The sequence below is a fragment of the Solanum pennellii genome, chromosome 11, assembly GCF_001406875.1.
Source record: "Solanum pennellii chromosome 11, SPENNV200".
Taxonomy (NCBI): Eukaryota; Viridiplantae; Streptophyta; class Magnoliopsida; order Solanales; family Solanaceae; genus Solanum; species Solanum pennellii.
This window is the reverse complement of record NC_028647.1, coordinates 702,066-720,638: the sequence shown is the minus strand read 5'-3', so window position 1 is coordinate 720,638 and position 18,573 is coordinate 702,066. Positions and strand designations below refer to the sequence as shown.

The following is an 18,573-nucleotide window of genomic DNA, read 5'->3' as shown; positions in this document are numbered from 1 at the left end:
CATTTGGAAAAAGGAACAATTTCAAAGAATCTTAGAAATCATGGGAAATATATATAATAAATCAAAAGGTACATATATGTCATATAATTGAGACGGAAAGAATAATATATGATTCTTGTAACAGATCTTATTCAATATATTAAGGTGTTCATAGGTTGGTTCAATATGATATTTTCATATTTCAGTTTGATATTTTAGATCTTCAATTTCTTAAATAATCATAATAAAATCAAATTTAATTAAATCGGATATGATTTGATTTTTCTTCGATTTCAATCTTTCCAATTTGAATTTAGACCTCAACTAAAAAAAATGAAATTTTAATTAAAAAGTTTATTTTGCCATTGGATTAACAAAACTATTTTATTATTGGTTTCTTAATAAATACCTTTTGTATATTTAATAAAATTCTTTAAATAAATATAAAATAATACGTGTGAAAATTATTAAATTTTAATACTATTTTTGAGTTTTCCTTTTCACATTTATTGGGTTTTAGGAGTTGCATGAGACTCGCCAAACACGAACCCCAATTTTTGTGAAAAGTAGAATTAAATATTCATTCCCTTTGTTATTTTTTATTTATCACATCTCGTTTTACAAGAGTTAATTTAATCAATCTTAGAGTTATATTAAATTAGAAAAATTTTAGTATTTTAACTAAATTTAGATGTTCGATAACCCTATGAAAAATATTACATATTGGAACCTTTCTCATATTAATTTGCTGAAAAATATTTATTAAAATTCCGCAATTCGACTCTTAAGAAACGAAATACAACTAACTTAAAATATTGAAGAAATAATACAAACACGTTTAATATTATAATTTTTACAAATACAATAATTAATATTAATAAAATTCAAGTCAAATATAAATTATTTTCCACCAAAAAAAATATTCTTTTTAAAAGTACTTTTGAAAATAATTTGTTTTTAATATTTGGTCAAACAGGTTAGATATTCTTTTTCTTTTTAAGGTAAGTAGTGTAATATAATGGAAAGTAAAAAAAAATGTATTTTTAGTGGGAACTATTATTTTTATTGTATATATTTGACTGACCATTTTATTTTTTTTTAACAACTAATATGTATTATTGACCATTCACCACTTTCAAACTTTTTGATCCTCTCTCTTTTCAAATAAAAAAAAATTATTTTTTTAATATAAACATATTGTTATTATTATTATTATTATTATTATAAAAAGTCCAATAATTTACTTAATATATGATTGGAACGGGTGATAATATTAATTAATTAATATATTCATGCAGATTGTGCATTAGACCATTCCGCAATATATAAAAAAGGGATGATGAAGAATTTAAATTACTTTCTTTATTTTATTTTCCTTGGCCTTCATTTTACTTTTGTATTTTTGTAAAAATAGCGAGAATTTTACTACTTTGTTTTTGTATTATTTTTTATATTAAATAACTGTATAAAACAATAATAATTAAATTTAACGTTTTAAGAAAATTAATTTAGTAAAATAATTATAATTTTCTTAAGAAGGGTGTTAGTAGATCAACATAAACAAATAATATGAATGAAACGGAAGGAGTAATTCGAATCAGTATAGCTATCCTTCTTCTGACACAGCAACGCAATTTAAATTAGTATCAAAAGTAAGTATTTAATAATGTATAAATAATTAGATTTATGCAAAAAAAAAAATGTGTATGATGATTAGTGACAAGTCAAGTGGATGTTTAATGCTAATTAAATATAAGTAAGTCTTAAAATAAGAAAATTATACAGAAATATGAAGCAAATTGAAACATAAAATTAATACATTGACTTGTTCCTTTCATCACCAAAGTGGTCTAGTCTACTTGTTTGTGGTATGACTAGAAAGAAAAAAAAATGAGAACTTTCTTAAATATAAGCGATATCAGGATTTTAAATCTATAAATTTTGATTTTAGAGAAATTAAATTAATGAATAAACTATAAGTGAATTTTAAAGTATAAATATAAAATTTTATAATCAAATTAAACTTACTGAATCCTATTGAACCCGTAAATAAATTTATAATTAGGGTATATTACACATATATCACACAAGGCCTCATGTGATGACTTGGCCAACTTAAGTACTATAAGTTCACATATGAAAACGGAATTAACTACTATATTCTTTAATTTGATTGTTAATTGCCAATAATTAAGTGGTTTTTTTTTTCACCAAATATAATAAGGCAAGATTATTTTATAATTTATATGAGCAAGAAGAGTAATTTGTCACATTTTATATAATAATATATATATATATATATGCGATAGACTTTTTCAAACAAATCGAGGAATGTATTTATCCAAAACGCGTAAAAGAAAATTCAATAGAAGTTTTTAAAAGACCTTTTATATTACTTGGTTCTTTGTTTTTATCTTTGTGTGATGTAAAAAGAAAATTTAGCTTTTGTATTTTATCAAATATCGTTTTTATTCTAGAAAATATTTTTTCCGTCAGTTTATCTGATACAGTATTATAGATATTTGTGTAGCTATAAAATATTATATATTCAGAATTATAAGAAGAACATTTAAAAGTTATATATAAAAATATATCGTATGAAGAATGAGTTCAATAATTTTTTGCTTATATCCTGTCTATGAACTATAATCATTAAACTGTATAAATATTTTATTGTGAATCCAATTATCGTTATAAATTAATATAAAATTATTATAAAAATTTTAAATTCTCGATTCACCTCTGATCACACGAAATCAACGGATTATATTTTGAAGAAGAATTTCTAAAATAAATTCTCTATTGAGAAACTTTATAATCTCAATATTCCAACACATATTCAACTCCGATAATCATGATTCATGACTAAGTAAATTCTGAGTATCCAAGAAAATTAGATGCATGAAATGTGAAATTAGGTCTTAGGCCTAACTCACACCCCAAAAGCTAGCTCAAAGGGAGGAGGATTGCCCAAGCCTTATAAATAGGCCACCCATCTCATTAACCACCGATGTGGGACTTTTGTCATTCTTTAACACCCCACCTCACGCCCAGTGCGTGGGCAATTTTAATTTTGGGGACCCCAACATCGGGTGAGACGGGCCCTGCTCTGATACCATGTGAAATTAGGTCTTAGGCCTAACTCACACCCCAAAAGCTAGCTCAAAGGGAGGAGGATTGCCCAAGCCTTATAAGGAGTCCACCCATCTCATTAACCACCGATGTGGGACTTTTGTCATTCTTTAACATAATGGACAAAATAATGGATATTTTTTAATTAGCATGTAATAAAATATAAGCAAATTAAACCTTGACCGCGGCATGAATAAAAAAAAAAAGTCAAAAAGGAAACAACAACTTACAAACAAATGACAATGCAACAATTACGATATATCTAATGAAATCTTGCAAGTGAGGTTCGTGAAAGAATAAACACAAAGTTTTTATTTTTATCTTGTAAAGATCGAGAAGTTATTCTCCGAAGATCCTTGATTCAACCACAACAAATCAAAATAGTTGTCTTACAAAGAAAAAAGGCTAGTGCAGAAAACACGACAATATATACGTAAAGCAGTAAAAAACATTCAAGAAAAAAACATTAATAATAAAAAAAATAGTGCGATAATCAAAACACAATAGATAACGTATAATACCAATGCATCTTATGCAAATATTCATAAATTTCGTTTTATAAAATTTTGAAACTAATTTTAAAATTTTAATGAACATTTTAAAACAATACTACTTTATCATTTTCATGTTGTAGAAGGAAAAGAAATGTGCAACATTTTTGTTCAATTCTGATTATTTAAATCTTATTTTTATTAAATAAATCAATCTAATCCTATTTAACTCTAAGACCTATTCTTAATAATGGTATTAAAAGAACATATAATATATTATGTCCTAAGTTATTTTTGTAAGTTTGTGGAAAAGATTGTTCTTTTATTGCATGCTGCGGTTAATTTAAGGCACTATATATATCCACTTGACAAAACGGTAGATTACAAGTTATTGTATAGATAGATATATTTTAGTTGACTTCTACTAAGTCATGAATGAAATGAATTTTAGATTTATTTTTTTTGGTCTTTGTACTATCTTTTGTGAAATAAATTACTATAAGGAATCGTTCGGTATGAGATATAAAGTATAATATTTTAATGATGGAATATATAATTATTTTATCATATGTTTGGTTGGAGGTATTAGGTAATTTTTGAATTATTTATTTCACTATTTATACAATAGTGATGGAATAAGTTATCTCATATACATAATGAGATAATTAATTTCAAAATAATTTGTTTCCGACCAAACGAAACACCATCATATATTCAAAATTAAACTTAGAACTTATTGAAGTATTATCTTTAAAATTAGGGATAATGCCCAAGTATCCCATCAACCTATGTCCAAAGTCCCAGAGACACACTTATACTATACTAAGGTCCTATTAACCCCCTGAACTTATTTTATAAGTAGTTTTCTACCCCTTTTCAGCCTACGTGGCACTAGTTTGAAAAAAAAAAGTCAACCATCATTGGATCCACAAGATAGTGCCACGTAGGCCGAAAAGGGGCAGAAAATTATTTAAAAAATAAGTTCAGGGGGTAATAGGATCTTAGTATAGTATAAGTGTGTCTCTGAGATTTCGAGCATAGGTTAAACGGGTAATTGTGCATTATCCCTTAAAATTATAATATGTCCACCTTTTTATTTTAGATTTTTGTCCCATGAAAATCTTTGATAATGGTAATAAAATAGTACTTCATTTATTTTAATTTATGTGGTGTATTTAGATTTTTGAGATTCAAAAAGTTTAAATTTAACCGAGAATTAGCTCATGAAATCTTCAAAAAATTTAAATATAAAATTCATATATTTGTAAACTTCATAAAAAAATACTATAAGTTACAAAAATTGACACTATAAAATATTTAGAGTGAATTACATGATTAGATAAATATATTATACTGAACTTAATATATATGATTATATCAATTCATTTTGTGATTTTAAAATTAAAATATTAAGACCTGATTGGAAGTTATAATGGAAGTTGGACTAAGTATAATTAGACAAACATAGTACTATATTTAAATCCATTTGTGTATTATAGTAAATACCTAGTCGTGTATACTCAACCTATCTTAAGTATATCATAAATGTATGATACTTATTATACTAGATAAAAATTGTAAAAATAAAAATAACATATTTATATATGGAGTGCACTTATCCACACTAAAATTCGATCTAAATTTGAATCGCACATTGCAGAATTTATTCTGGGGTGACGCTTCATACTTAGAGCTCGAACTCGTGTGAACTTTGTTGGGTTGTTGTGTGTAGCAAGTTCCTTTCATTATTGTTCCTTTATTTATTAATTCATCTCAACCATTTTTTTCCTATAAATAGTTTTCACTTTTCATCATTTAAACACACTTAAACACAAATATTCTTTTTTATTCAACTTTCTCATCTAAATTTCTAAGCTTTTAGTTATTTTCTTTTACTTTTGAATCAAAATGGAATTTGAACAACCAATGTTTAGAGAACACCACAACACTAAGAAATATAACCATAGTAGTTCTATTAGTAGTACTGTTTCCTCTGTTGCTTCACATGAAGATTTGAGAAGTAGAATTGAATCATTTCATGTTAGGGAAAAAGCTATTTCCAAAACTGAATCTGCTGAAAAGAAATTTTCATGGTTACGTTCACAGATTATTGGTGAAAATGTCGATTTCGATTCGCCTTTTGGGAAACGTAGGCTTACTTATGCTGATCATACTGCCTCTGGAAGATCCCTTCAATATATCGAAAATTATATCATCAATAACGTCCTTCCTTTCTATGGTATGTCCGTTTACCTTAGTAACTATGTACGTACGTACTCCTTCATCCTTAACCAGAAGGGAAAAATAACAACTATTGTATTATTTTGTACAGGTAATAGTCATACTAGTGATAGTCATGTGGGATATCAAACGACGAAAATAGTGCATGAAGCAGCAGCTTATGTGAAGAAATGCTTAGGTGGAGGAGATGAAGATGCTATTATATTTTGTGGTTCTGGTTCTACTGCTGCTATTAAAAGGCTACAAGAAGTTATGGGGATTTCAGTCCCTTCTATACTAAGAGAAAAAGTACTCACAAAATGCTTTCGTAACGAAATGAAAGAGAGATGGGTGGTGTTTGTTGGACCTTATGAACATCATTCTAACATTCTGTCATGGAGACAGAGTTTAGCTGAAGTTGTGGAGATTGGATTAGACGAAAACGGGCTAGTAGATATGGAAGCATTGAGGGATCAGCTTGAGTTGTATAAGTCTACGAATAGACCATTGTTGGGTTCGTTCTCAGCTTGTAGTAATGTTACTGGGACTTATTCTGATACAAGAGCCATCGCTCGTTTACTTCATAAAAATGGAGCTTTTGCTTGCTTTGATTTCGCTGCAAGGTATGTTAATTGAGTAAGACTTCTATATACTGACAGTACTAAGTATGTCGCGAAAAGATGACTAATATATGGTGTTGTGTTGTAGTGGTCCATACGCGAAAATAGAGATGAGATCAGGAGAGATCGATGGATATGATGCTGTTTTTATTAGTCCTCATAAGTTTCTTGGAGGTCCAGGCACACCTGGAATTCTTGTAATGAACAAAGCACTCTATCGATTGAGGACTTCACCTCCATCTACTTGTGGAGGTGGTACTGTTGATTTTGTTAACCCCTACAATGAAAAGGTATGTATGAACTAAGTTACGCGGACTCTTCATCTTCAGCTTAGCTCTCATGATAATTCTGAACTTGATATATAATAAAATAAACAGGACACACTTTATGTGGAGAATATTGAAGAAAGGGAAGACGCTGGAACACCTCCAATCATTCAGAAAGTGAGAACAGCACTTGCATTTTGGGTGAAAGAGTTCATAAGTCATAGAGTAATTGAAAGAATGGAACACACTTACATTGAACTTGCATTACAAAGGCTTCTCCCAAATCCTAACATATGGATTTTGGGAAATGTAACAGCCAAGAGACAAGCTGTGCTTTCTTTTCTTATTTATACTACAACTTACTCTTCGTCAAGTGATGGGAGTGGCGGAGACAATGAACTTTACTTATGGAGGGAGACAGGGAACAAGAAAGATAAACCTCTTCATGGTCCTTTTGTAGCTAAGCTTCTTAATGACCTATTTGGTATTCAAGCTAGAGGAGGGTGTGCTTGTGCTGGACCTTATGGACATAAGTTGCTTAAGGTTGATGAACCTCATTCTCTTGCCTTCAAAGATGCAATTGAAATGGTGAGTTTCGATAAATAAAGGATTTTAACTTATGTACTATATAATTATCTTTTAACGTTAACTTTTCACTTGATATATAGGGCTATACTGGAGTTAAGCCGGGATGGACAAGGATAAGCTTTCCCTACTACATGTCGAAAGAAGAATTTGAGTTCATTCTAGCAGCATTAGAATTCATATCCATTTATGGACAAAGGTTCCTTCCTTTATACAATTTCAATTGGAAGAGTGGTGCTTGGACTTTCAAAAAGAAAGCTTTGAAAGAGACGCTTACGAGAGGGAGGGATCACAATTGCAACTTTTGTGGCTCACCAATGATGAAGGAGTTGAACTTAGGTGGTGCTAATACTTGCCATGATAACACAAAAGAAGGATCATGCACTAACAGTAACAAAGAAGGCATTATTTATAAGTACGTAAAGTATCTTGAGACAGCCAAGCGCGTAGCTAGCCTCCTTCCTAAGTTCCCACAGCAGAGACCAATACCTGAAGAATTAGACACTAATCTTGTCTCCTTTAGAGCCTGATAAAAATATGTATATGAAAATAAACTTTGTCCAATGTCTTGTTGGGCAAATTCGATCGTTTGATATGTAATAATAACTTAAAAGTATATGTATTCCCTTCGTTTTGTTTTTACTTGTTCAGTATGTATTTTGTATTTTCTTTAAGAAAAACATAAAGTATTTTTTGATTTCTCATTTGTTGTTGATTGATTCGTGTTTTACGCTCTCATTTGTTGTTGATCAAAAAGGATATTATGTATTAAGTAACAGTCTAACAGACTGTTTGGCTAAGCTAGCTTCAGAAACTTGACAATTCAAATTTTTTTTATACTGCAGTTTAAAGAATTGGCTAAGTGTATGATCATATTGGTAAGTATCAGAGCAAGCTAATGCTCTTTAGACTCTAAAGGGTACAAAAGTTGGGTCTATTTCTTCAGGTATCGATCGTTGAGGTGGGAACTTGGGAAGGAGACTAGCGATGCGTTTGGCTGTCTCAATGTAGTTTACATACTTGTGAACAAGACCTCTACCATGGTTGTTTTCCTTAGTGTTATGGCAACTTATATTCAATACGTTCGTCATCTGTGAACAGCAAAACTTGCAATTGAAAGCTTTTTTCTTGAAAGTCCACGCGCCACTCCTCCAATTGAAATGATACAAAGGGAGGAACCTTTGTCCATAAATGGATATGAATTCTATTGCTTCTAGAATGAACACAAATTCTTCCTTGGACATGTAATAGGGGAAGCTGACCCTTGTCCATCCCGGCTTAACTCCACTATAGCCCTGTTAAGACAAAGAAAATCGCGTTATGTTTCTACTACCAACATGGATGGAATGTAGAAAACATATGTGGAGCCGTGGAGGCGCTCACCATTTCAATTGCATCTCTGAAAGCAAGAGAATGAGGTTCATCAACCTTAAGCAACTTATGTCCATAAGGTCCTGCACAAGCACACCCTCCTCTAGCTTGAATACCAAATAATTCATTAAGCAGCTTAGCGACAAAAGGGCCATGAAGAGGTTTATCTTTCTTGTTCCCTGTCTCTCTCCATAAGTAAAGTTCATTGTCTCCACCATTTCCATCAGTCGACGAAGAGTGAGTTGTAGTATATATGAGAAAAGAAAGCACAGCTTGTCTCTTGGCTGTTACATTTCCTAAAATCCATATGTTAGGATTTGGGAGAAGCCTTTGTAGTGCAAGTTCAATGTAAGTGTGTTCCATTCTTTCAATTACTTTATGACTTATGAACTCTTTCACCCAAAATGCAAGTGCTGTTCTCACTTTCTGAATGATTGGCGGTGTTCCAGCGTCTTCCCTTTCTTCAATATTCTCCACATAAAGTGTGTCCTGTTTATTTTATTATATATCAAGTTATTCATGATATCTAAGCAGAAGATGAAGAGTCCGCGCAACTTAGTACATACATACCTTTTCATTGTACGGGTTAACAAAATCAACAGTACCACCCCCACAAGTAGATGGAGGTGAAGTCCTCAATCGATAGAGTGCTTTGTTCATTACAAGAATTCCAGGTGTGCCTGGACCTCCAAGAAACTTATGAGGACTAATAAAAACAGCATCATAGCCATCTATCTCTCCTGATCTCATCTCTATTTTCGCGTATGGACCACTGCAACACAACACCATATATTAGTCATCTTTCCGCAACATACTTAGTACTGTCAGTATATAGAAGTCTTAACTCAATTAACATACCTTGCTGCAAAATCAAAGCAAGCAAAAGCTCCATTTTTATGAAGTAGACGAGCGATGGCTCTCGTATCAGAATAAGTCCCAGTAACATTACTACAAGCTGAGAACGAACCCAACAATGGTCTATTCGTAGACTTATACAACTCAAGCTGATCCCTCAATGCTTCCATATCTACTAGCCCTTTATCGTCCAATCCAATCTCCACAACCTCAGCTAAACTCTGTCTCCATGACAGAATGTTAGAATGATGTTCATAAGGTCCAACAAACACAACCCATCTCTCTTTAGTTTCGTTACGAAAGCATTTTGTAAGTACTTTTTCTCTTAGTATAGAAGGGATTGAAATCCCCATAACTTCTTGTAGCCTTTTAATAGCAGCAGTAGAACCAGAACCACAAAATATAATAGCATCTTCATCTCCTCCACCTAAGCATCTCTTCACATAAGCTGTTGCTTCATGCACTATTTTCGTCGTTTGATATCCCACATAACTATCACTAGTATGACTATTACCTGTACAAAATAATATAATAGTTGTTATTTTTCCTTCTGGTTAAGGATAAAGGAGTACGTACTTACATAGTTACTAAGGTAACGAACATACCATAGAAAGGTAGGACGTTATTAATGATATAATTTTCGATATAGTGAAGGGATCTTCCAGAGGCAGTATGATCAGCATAAGTCATCCTACGTTTCCCAAAAGGGGATTCGAAATCGACATTTTCACCAATAATCTGTGAACGTAGCCATGAAAGTTTTTTTTCATGAGAATCACTCTTAGAAATGTCATTTTCTGTTGAATGAAATGAATCAACTCTTATACCAAAGTGATCTTCCTGTGAAGTAGTTTTAAGATTATTGTACTTATTCATGTTTGTGTTTGAAAGGATGGTGTAACGTGCTGGTATTTATTTCAAAGAATAATTAAAACAGAGGTGAAAATCAACATGGGTTGTGGTGCACTGCTTGGAGTGCTTCTGAGGTCCTGGGTATGAATAAAATCCTGTTGGGAGCGCCACCCCGAATGTGACCTGCAATGCCTGATCTGGATTTAGTCGGAGCTCCAATATGGGCTCCAGACACCGAGTGAAAAAAAAAACAGAGTTGAAAATTTTGGTATAAGTACTTAGAGCAATTGTGACTCTAGTTGAGTTTTTTATAATCTTTAAGTTGAATGCTATGTACGTGGTCCTACTTAGATCCATCAATTAATTAATTAATTAATTTTATCATTGATGAGCAAAGTGATGACCAAGAAATAAAGTTTCTTTATGAAGTTGTCTATGAGTTTTGTTATGATATTAATAATGATATTATATGGTGAAGCATAGGTGATAGGGCGAGAGATAGTTAAAGGGCGGTGTCATAGTTTAACATAACGTTTACTTGATAAATTTAGTTAAAAAATAAAATTATTGTAGGTTTTAGCGCGATATTAAAGTCAATAACAACATGCATGAGATAGGTGTGTGGCTATAATCATACCTATGGCTGGTTAGGCGATTCAAAATTATATAGTCGAACATATTACTTAGTTTAAGGCTTAATTAAGAAATGAAATTGTATCTATGATGTGAGTTATAGGGCTACCCGGGTAGGCGTGGTATGATATTCAAAGGTTCGGTAGTTATTATCTTCGATTTTTAAAAATACTATACTATCTTCATACCAAATTAATTCAGTATGATTTGATATTTAAAGTTTCATTTGATATTTTATGATATTGTAATTCGAAAATAGGGTAGGATTCCTGAATCTAATGGCCGGTGAATCACCTATTATAGTTTGGTCAACTTCAATTTGCATATATTGCTATAACATAAAGAATTGTGACTTTAATTTTTCAAGAAATATCTCAATTATATCATAATACTAATACTTTACGCACTAAATATTCAATATAAAATATAAATATATACAAGTTAAAGATCAAATACATAAATAAATGCTATATGTACTGCCTATCGATTTATTTAAAAATACATATCAAATATAATATTAAATACCAAATAATATCCAAATCGTAATATTAAAAATTTTAATTTCGATATGATATTTCGTATTTTAACGTATCATGCCCACCATCCACCCCCCAATGTGAGCTACAATTTTTGGCTGATTTGTTTGATTTTACAAATATATTAACTAAAAATTAATTAATTTTATAATTTTCTAAAAGTTTAAATATTTTGAAAAAAGTGTAAATTGCTGGCACCTTTTGGTTTGTTTTATTCAGGGGGTTTTAAAGTTTAATTAGCTTAATTATTTTACATGATTCATAAAGAAATTTCAATTATTTTGCACCCATTGATTTGTCCAAAACAATAGGAACACATATTTTTTTTTTCATTATTCATGCATCTACTTTTATTCCTTTTATAAAACTCAAAGTTAATTTATAATAGTTTATATTTCAGAAAAATACATTCATTTTATTTTGTAAAACAAAAGTCAGTTAATTAATAATAACTATCTCATAGTCATTTGACAATATTTTGAAATCAAAAGTCACTTAATTATTTTTATTTTACATTATTGTTGGTTAAACGAAAAACTACTTCGATAATATAATATTCTTTTCACATTATATGTATACATAACTTTAACCTAAAATATTTTCCAATTCTAATTTCTTAAACATTTCTTTTTATGGTAACTAGCTCCTTTTTTTCTATTTAATTTGAATGTTATTTGTGTACGTTAACATTAAATTTAAAATCATTTCTTCTATTTAATTCAAATTTTATTTGTGTACGTGACATTAAAAGTCTAATTTCTTAAATCTTTCTTTCTATGTCAATCCTTTTTCTTTTTAACGAGAATATTATTTGTGTATATAACATTAAAATCTATCTTTTTAATTCGAATGCTATTTTTGTACATAACATTATGAGCTACACAATCTTTTTATTTTATTTTATTAGAAAGACGTCTAAATGATTCGTTAATTATTTGATTACTAATTAGACAATCTTTTTCTTTTTTTGTTTCATTGGATTCAGATATTTCTTTGAATCTAAATAATACAATTAGATTTACTTTTGAAAGTTCTTTTTTTTTATTTTTTTAAAGAAATCAAATACTTTTGATAAACAATTTTGTGGTTTCTTTTGAAACTCTTCTAAATAATTTTGTTTTTCCTTTTAAAATTTTTAGAGTTAGAAAATATTTCTTTTTGAATTTTTCAATTTTTTTTTTAAGTTCCTTAAAAATGGGCTCAAAAAAGGAAGATCGCTTTTGGGGAGAATCAAAGGGAAGTTCAACTTCCATTCCCCAAACTGTTAAAAAACAAAAATCATCTTTTTGTTTTTGCTTTTTCATTAGCTCTCTACGAGAGGGGTACAATTTAGATATGTATCAAGGTTTCAGACAAAAAAGTAATAAAATTTTAATCTGAATCCCATCTCTCAACCGGTCTTTTTCTTTTTAATGAGAATGTTATTTGTGTATATAACATTAAAATCTCTCTTTTAAATTCGAATGCTATTTTTGTACATAACATTATGAGCTGCACAATTGTTTTATTTTATTTTATTAGAAAGACCTCTATTTGATTTGGAAGTAGGGACGAAAGGGACTAATAACAAAAAACACATAAATAAATAATAAAAATATAAAAAATATTAAATTATTTTCTTTAATTATAAAAAAAAAATAATCTCAAAGCAAGATATAGTAGGTGTCTCTTACATTTATTTTCACCATGTGTATGGAACTACTTTGCTGAACAATTCATAATGAGGATTTCTGATAAAAATTTGATTCAACTAAAAAAAATAATCTAGAAATAGACAAGTCATATATTCTATTTATTTATTTTAATAATAGCTAGACCCAATAATTCAAAAAAATGCCTAACTATTATTAATAAAAACTGCCAAACTATTATTAATACCTTACAAAATCAAACTTTATATATTTAGGTAATCCCTTTTTTTAGAGGAAAAATTATTTTGAACTATGCGTGAACAACAAGATCAAATATTTCTTGCGGCTATGCACGTATAGCTGTCGTTATATAACGATGAATTTAATAGATGAATATAATAAAATTTAAATAATAATCAAAACAAATAACTAACATATAATATAATATAATACGCAGTAACTAGACGTGTCAAATGAACTGCTTGAAGTTCATGCTGCATATAAAAATTGACAAAACGAAAAATGAAAAGATTGAAATTCATTTACTTAAATGAGGTGCAGATGATGAGATTACGTCATGTGGCAAATTACCTATATATATACATCCAAGAGGAGAGAAAATAATAAGGTCAATTTGAAAAGTCGTAACTGAAGTTTGTGTAATTATTAGCAAGAGGAGAGAAAATAATAAGATTAATTTGAAAAGTCGTAACTGAAATTTGTGTAATTATTAGCATAGTAATTATCTCCTGATCAAATAGTTACGTGGCCAATTAAACAATAGCGTAATGAATATTTTCATATGGTTGACCAATGTATTCACAATAAAAATAAAGAAAAATTAGCAACGAACAATTTTCACAACTAAACAACAAAAAAATGTCATTAGTTTCATTAATTAGTGATAAATTATTGAAGTAGCATCAGTGTAATTTAGCGATAGATTAATTTATATTCTTTATAGTGATTTTATTTTTTTGATTTTTTAATCGGTGTTTGGAGTCCATATTAGAATCCTGATTAAATATGGATCGCACTATGCAAATCTGTTCGAGTGTATCGCTCACAACAGGATTTTTTTATATCCATTGCTCGAACACGAGACATCTGGTTAAGAGTGAAATACTTTCTTTCAGCAATGCACCACAATCATGTTGGTTGTATAGTGATTTTAGAATACTATAAAAAGTTAGTTGCTTTGCTTTGATTTATTTATTAATTCTATTAATTATATAGGATTATTTAATTTAATTACCTTTATTTATGATGATTTAATAATGGTCTATTAGCTGACATAAATCTAACCCACTTGCATGAAAGATTTTATTGACTTTAATTTGATTTGTCAAATTCAGATGGTGACAATCTTGCTTTTTCAAGGATGGAATTACATAATATGCACATGCATGATTCACCTTCACAAAAATAAAAAAAAATAAAAAAAATTTATATATATATATATTCTTGAATAATGTGATAAAGTTGGATAACAATTTTAAAGATATATCAAATACTTAATAAGTTTCTTTTAAATATGAATGCTATTAATCAATACTCTATAAATATGAATAGTTATAATTAATAATATGCTTAAAGCTTTAATGACTTTGAATAGATGAAATTATTATTGTTTTCGCAAAAAAAATTATACTGTCACCAAAGGTTTTTTTTAATCGTAATTTAATTTACCTTGAAATATAAATAAATAGTGAATTATCAAATTTAATGTTTTTGATTTTTTGAATTTTATGTTAGCTTTTACTATATACTTTATAAGTTTTCCCCTATACATTCCTCCATTATTATTCAAAAAGATGAGGAGGAAAGGATTTTTTATGATCCTTGAATATATGAAATAAAATGATCATATGGAAAATATATATTATGATTTTTTTTTTGTTAAAAAGAATATACAATTAAAGGGATATTTAAATGTACCATGCATAAGATCGATTTTTGAAAAATAACAAATGAAATGTTCATATCAAAGAGATCAATTGTCCTTTAATGGACATATGTGACACTCCAACATAATCGAAAATCTAAAGAGGCACAAATATAATGTCCATAAATAGACATGACATGATATATAATGTGTCATATAATATATATTTTTATTAATATTAAAATGTCACACCAACACATATTAAAAAGATCATTCGTCGTTTGAATGACTGACATGACACTCCTTAACACCCCTTACATCCAAGATTGAACAAGAACTAGCGTAGACAATTTAACATAACCCAATACGAAATCATGATAAAAAATAAACACTAAATCTAACTCATAATACGAGAATTATCAAGATCATATTAACCCAAAGATGGACCTTTCACCTCAAAAGTACATGAAAAGTGGTTCATGTGTTGATGATGAAGTAGCTTAAACCCTAGTAGTATATATAAAAGAAACAAATATTCCCTAATTGAAGGGGTCCATATTTTTGTTACCCGTGAACCCATTTTGGAAAGTAGGCAACTTCCAAAAAGAGCCTATTAATTGTTACTGTCCCTTCCAAACAGACCCTTACATTATACAACTAGGAGAAAACCTACAAAAAACAACTAAAATGTCTATAATTTTTATATTGGTACCATAGTTCGATAATGACAAACACATAGATAACAAAATATAATTAGTATCCAAATTTTATAGGATTGGAATTATTGAAACACTCAAAAATAAATCGAGTCACGGTAAAATGATATGTCTCTTATTTTTAAGGTGTACAAAATCACTTTAGTTAGAAAATATTTTATTTTTTAATATGAGACTTCTTAACATGAATTTTATTTATTTTAAATCTCAATATAAATATCAATCGACGTATATTTGTGACAAACTAGACCCGTTGGTCACTAGTAGGTCTTATTAGAGATGAAATATTCTTAAATATCTATTAAGAAAATAATTACTAAACTAAGCAATTATGCAAAGTGGGGAATGAGATTTTCAATTTTTTTTATTGTCCAAATTAGTTTTACCTCTAATTTCATTTAATTTCATTGTCAACGAATCTAAATATCTAGCCTTGAATGTTTAAGAATGATAAAAAAAATCATAAATCGATAATTAATGAGATAAGTGGTCTCTTATATGGACTTAACAATTATCCTTTCATGAGTTATAAATTTAATTAACTCAGTATTCATTTATTTTACATTAATCAAGATTTATTTCATATTCAGTATAACTCGATCTCGAATTCTCTGATTAAGATCGAGGTGGAAGGATAGACTATTTTCCATTTTTCTCCTAATACATTTTATGAATACTCATCTTTCTTATTCGGAGCTTCACTAGAGACAATAGGTTAAACTCCTTCATGTACTTTCTCATGAAAATATTGAAAAAATTATGTCTTAGATTCTTAAGTTTATTTATGAATTTCGCTTCGACATCACCAGGTAGAAATTAATCCCTAAACTTCAAAAATAATCTTTATTCCCATTTAGAAAATTTCTAAAAAAATAACTCCCCATAAAGTGTATTTCTAGTTTTCCTATTCTCCACTTAGTAATTCTCCTTAGTATAAAAGATAAAGCAACCCCCTTTTCATACAACAATATATAATCTTTCTTTACTACACCAATAAATCTAACATCAAATCCCTTTTCATATACCTCTTCAAATCCAAAACAAGAGGAAAAAAAAATATATTTGAAAAGCAAAATCAATATGTCTTGTAATTTCCACTTCTTATTGATTCTTGTTTTCTTGATTTCACTTCATGAATTACCAACAATTTCCACCTCATCATCAATTGATTTGATTCAAAAAACATGTAAAAACACAAAATACTATGATCTTTGTGTATCATCTCTCAAATCAGATTCCACAAGCCTCAAAGCAGACACAAAAGGCTTAGCAACTATCATGGTCAAAATTGGAATGGTCAATGCCACAGCCACAAACAATTTTCTTTCATCACATGAATTAGTACTTAACACTACTAATAATTACACAAAAAATGATTTGGTATTAGTGAAGAAACTCATCAAGGATTGTGCTGATAAATATGCATTAGCTACTAATGCACTTCAAGATTCACTTCAAGATTTGAATAATGAAGTTTATGACTATGCTTACATGCATGTTATGGCGGCTGCGGATTATCCTAATGTTTGTCATAATGGATTTAAGAGGAATCCAAGATTGGATTATCCAACTCAACTTGCTATTAGGGAAGATGGATTTAAACATATTTGTGATGTGGTTTTAGGTATTCTTGATGCTCTTGGTTGGTGAAAAAAAAATAATCCCTTTTTTTAATTTATTGTTTTCATGTTATATGAAATGTAAACTTTTTCTATTATTATATATGTGTTTAGTTTGTCTTTATCTATGTGTAGATTTAAAGAAATGAGGATTTGTATGTTGCCTTTAATTGTTCACTCTTTTTATGTATTGAGAGTTTACCTTTTTATGCAAGGCACTTTTAGTCTATGAGATCTGAATTATAATTTTATTTATTTATTGAGATATGTTTCTTTTGCCAAATATATTTGACTATTAAGTTGGGGAAAAGGAAAGAAAGCAAAAAAGTGGGAAGATTTTTCCACTACTGTCTATTTTGCCTATATAATTGACCGGTGATTACTAGCGAGTTCAGCTTCATGCAGGCGAGTGGCAGCTTACTGTCTAAATCAAGAACGAGCAGTTGAATTATTTTTAAAAAACGTGTAAGAAATTTTTGAACCGGTTAAGGAGCTCACTCAAGCTTGAGGCTAGTTTGGAAAAATCCAATCGAGCTTGCTTGACGGCCCTATCTGTCACCTAGATTCAGAGCAACTGCTTCAAGAATCAATTGAGCTCAAGAAGTCAGATAAAAATGTGACATAGATGTAAATCTCATTCTTCTCTTCTTTTGCCTAAATGTTTTTTTCATTTCCGTTTATGTGACAATTTTTTTCTTTTAATTCGTTTAGTACTAAAGTGAAAAATAAATAAATTATTCCAACAGTTGCAACAATCCTCCTTTCTTTTTTGTACTTGCAATTGTTTATCTATGTTTATAATCTATATCTATCTATTCTCATTTTTCCCATATAATAACAAGTTTTGAATTAGTCATTAATCCTTTTGAAGGTTTTGCGAACTTTACCCTTACTTATAGATATTGAACCAAATTGAAACGGAACAAATATTTATATTCTTTTGAGAAAATACATAAGTACTGCCTTAATGTATGTTCAAAATCTCAAGAGACACACTTATGCTATATTAAGGTCCTCTACCCCTGAACTTATTTTATAAATAATTTTCTATCCTTTTTGGCTTACGTGACACTATTTTGTGGGCCCAGTGTGTGTTGACATTTTTTTTCAAGCTAGTGCCACGTAAGATATAAATCATATCTCTTTAAAAAGTCAAATATTTCTCCAAGACTTATCGTCAAA

The 18,573-nt window shown here is 29.2% G+C and overlaps 3 protein-coding genes across 3 annotated transcripts; 2 read left to right on the top strand and 1 right to left on the bottom strand.

The window, feature by feature from the left end:
- The first annotated feature begins 5,449 nt into the window (after positions 1–5,449).
- Positions 5,450–7,909, top strand: LOC107004249. The gene is made up of 5 exons (XM_015202479.2): positions 5,450–5,841; positions 5,935–6,445; positions 6,531–6,732; positions 6,820–7,296; positions 7,377–7,909. Exons 1-5 carry the CDS (start codon positions 5,511–5,513, stop codon positions 7,821–7,823), a joined length of 1,968 nt encoding a protein of 655 aa, XP_015057965.1. The 5' UTR covers positions 5,450–5,510; the 3' UTR covers positions 7,824–7,909.
- A 198-nt stretch (positions 7,910–8,107) lies between these two features.
- LOC107004271 (probable cysteine desulfurase) lies at positions 8,108–10,503 on the bottom strand. The gene is made up of 5 exons (XM_015202503.2): positions 10,125–10,503; positions 9,523–10,033; positions 9,235–9,436; positions 8,677–9,153; positions 8,108–8,588 (listed from the first exon to the last, which is right to left on the bottom strand). Exons 1-5 carry the CDS (start codon positions 10,393–10,395, stop codon positions 8,199–8,201), a joined length of 1,851 nt encoding a protein of 616 aa, XP_015057989.1. The 5' UTR covers positions 10,396–10,503; the 3' UTR covers positions 8,108–8,198.
- A 6,226-nt stretch (positions 10,504–16,729) lies between these two features.
- On the top strand, positions 16,730–17,620 carry LOC107003265 (cell wall / vacuolar inhibitor of fructosidase 2). The gene has a single exon (XM_015201570.2). It carries the CDS (start codon positions 16,853–16,855, stop codon positions 17,420–17,422), a length of 570 nt encoding a protein of 189 aa, XP_015057056.1. The 5' UTR covers positions 16,730–16,852; the 3' UTR covers positions 17,423–17,620.
- Positions 17,621–18,573: the final 953 nt, after the last annotated feature.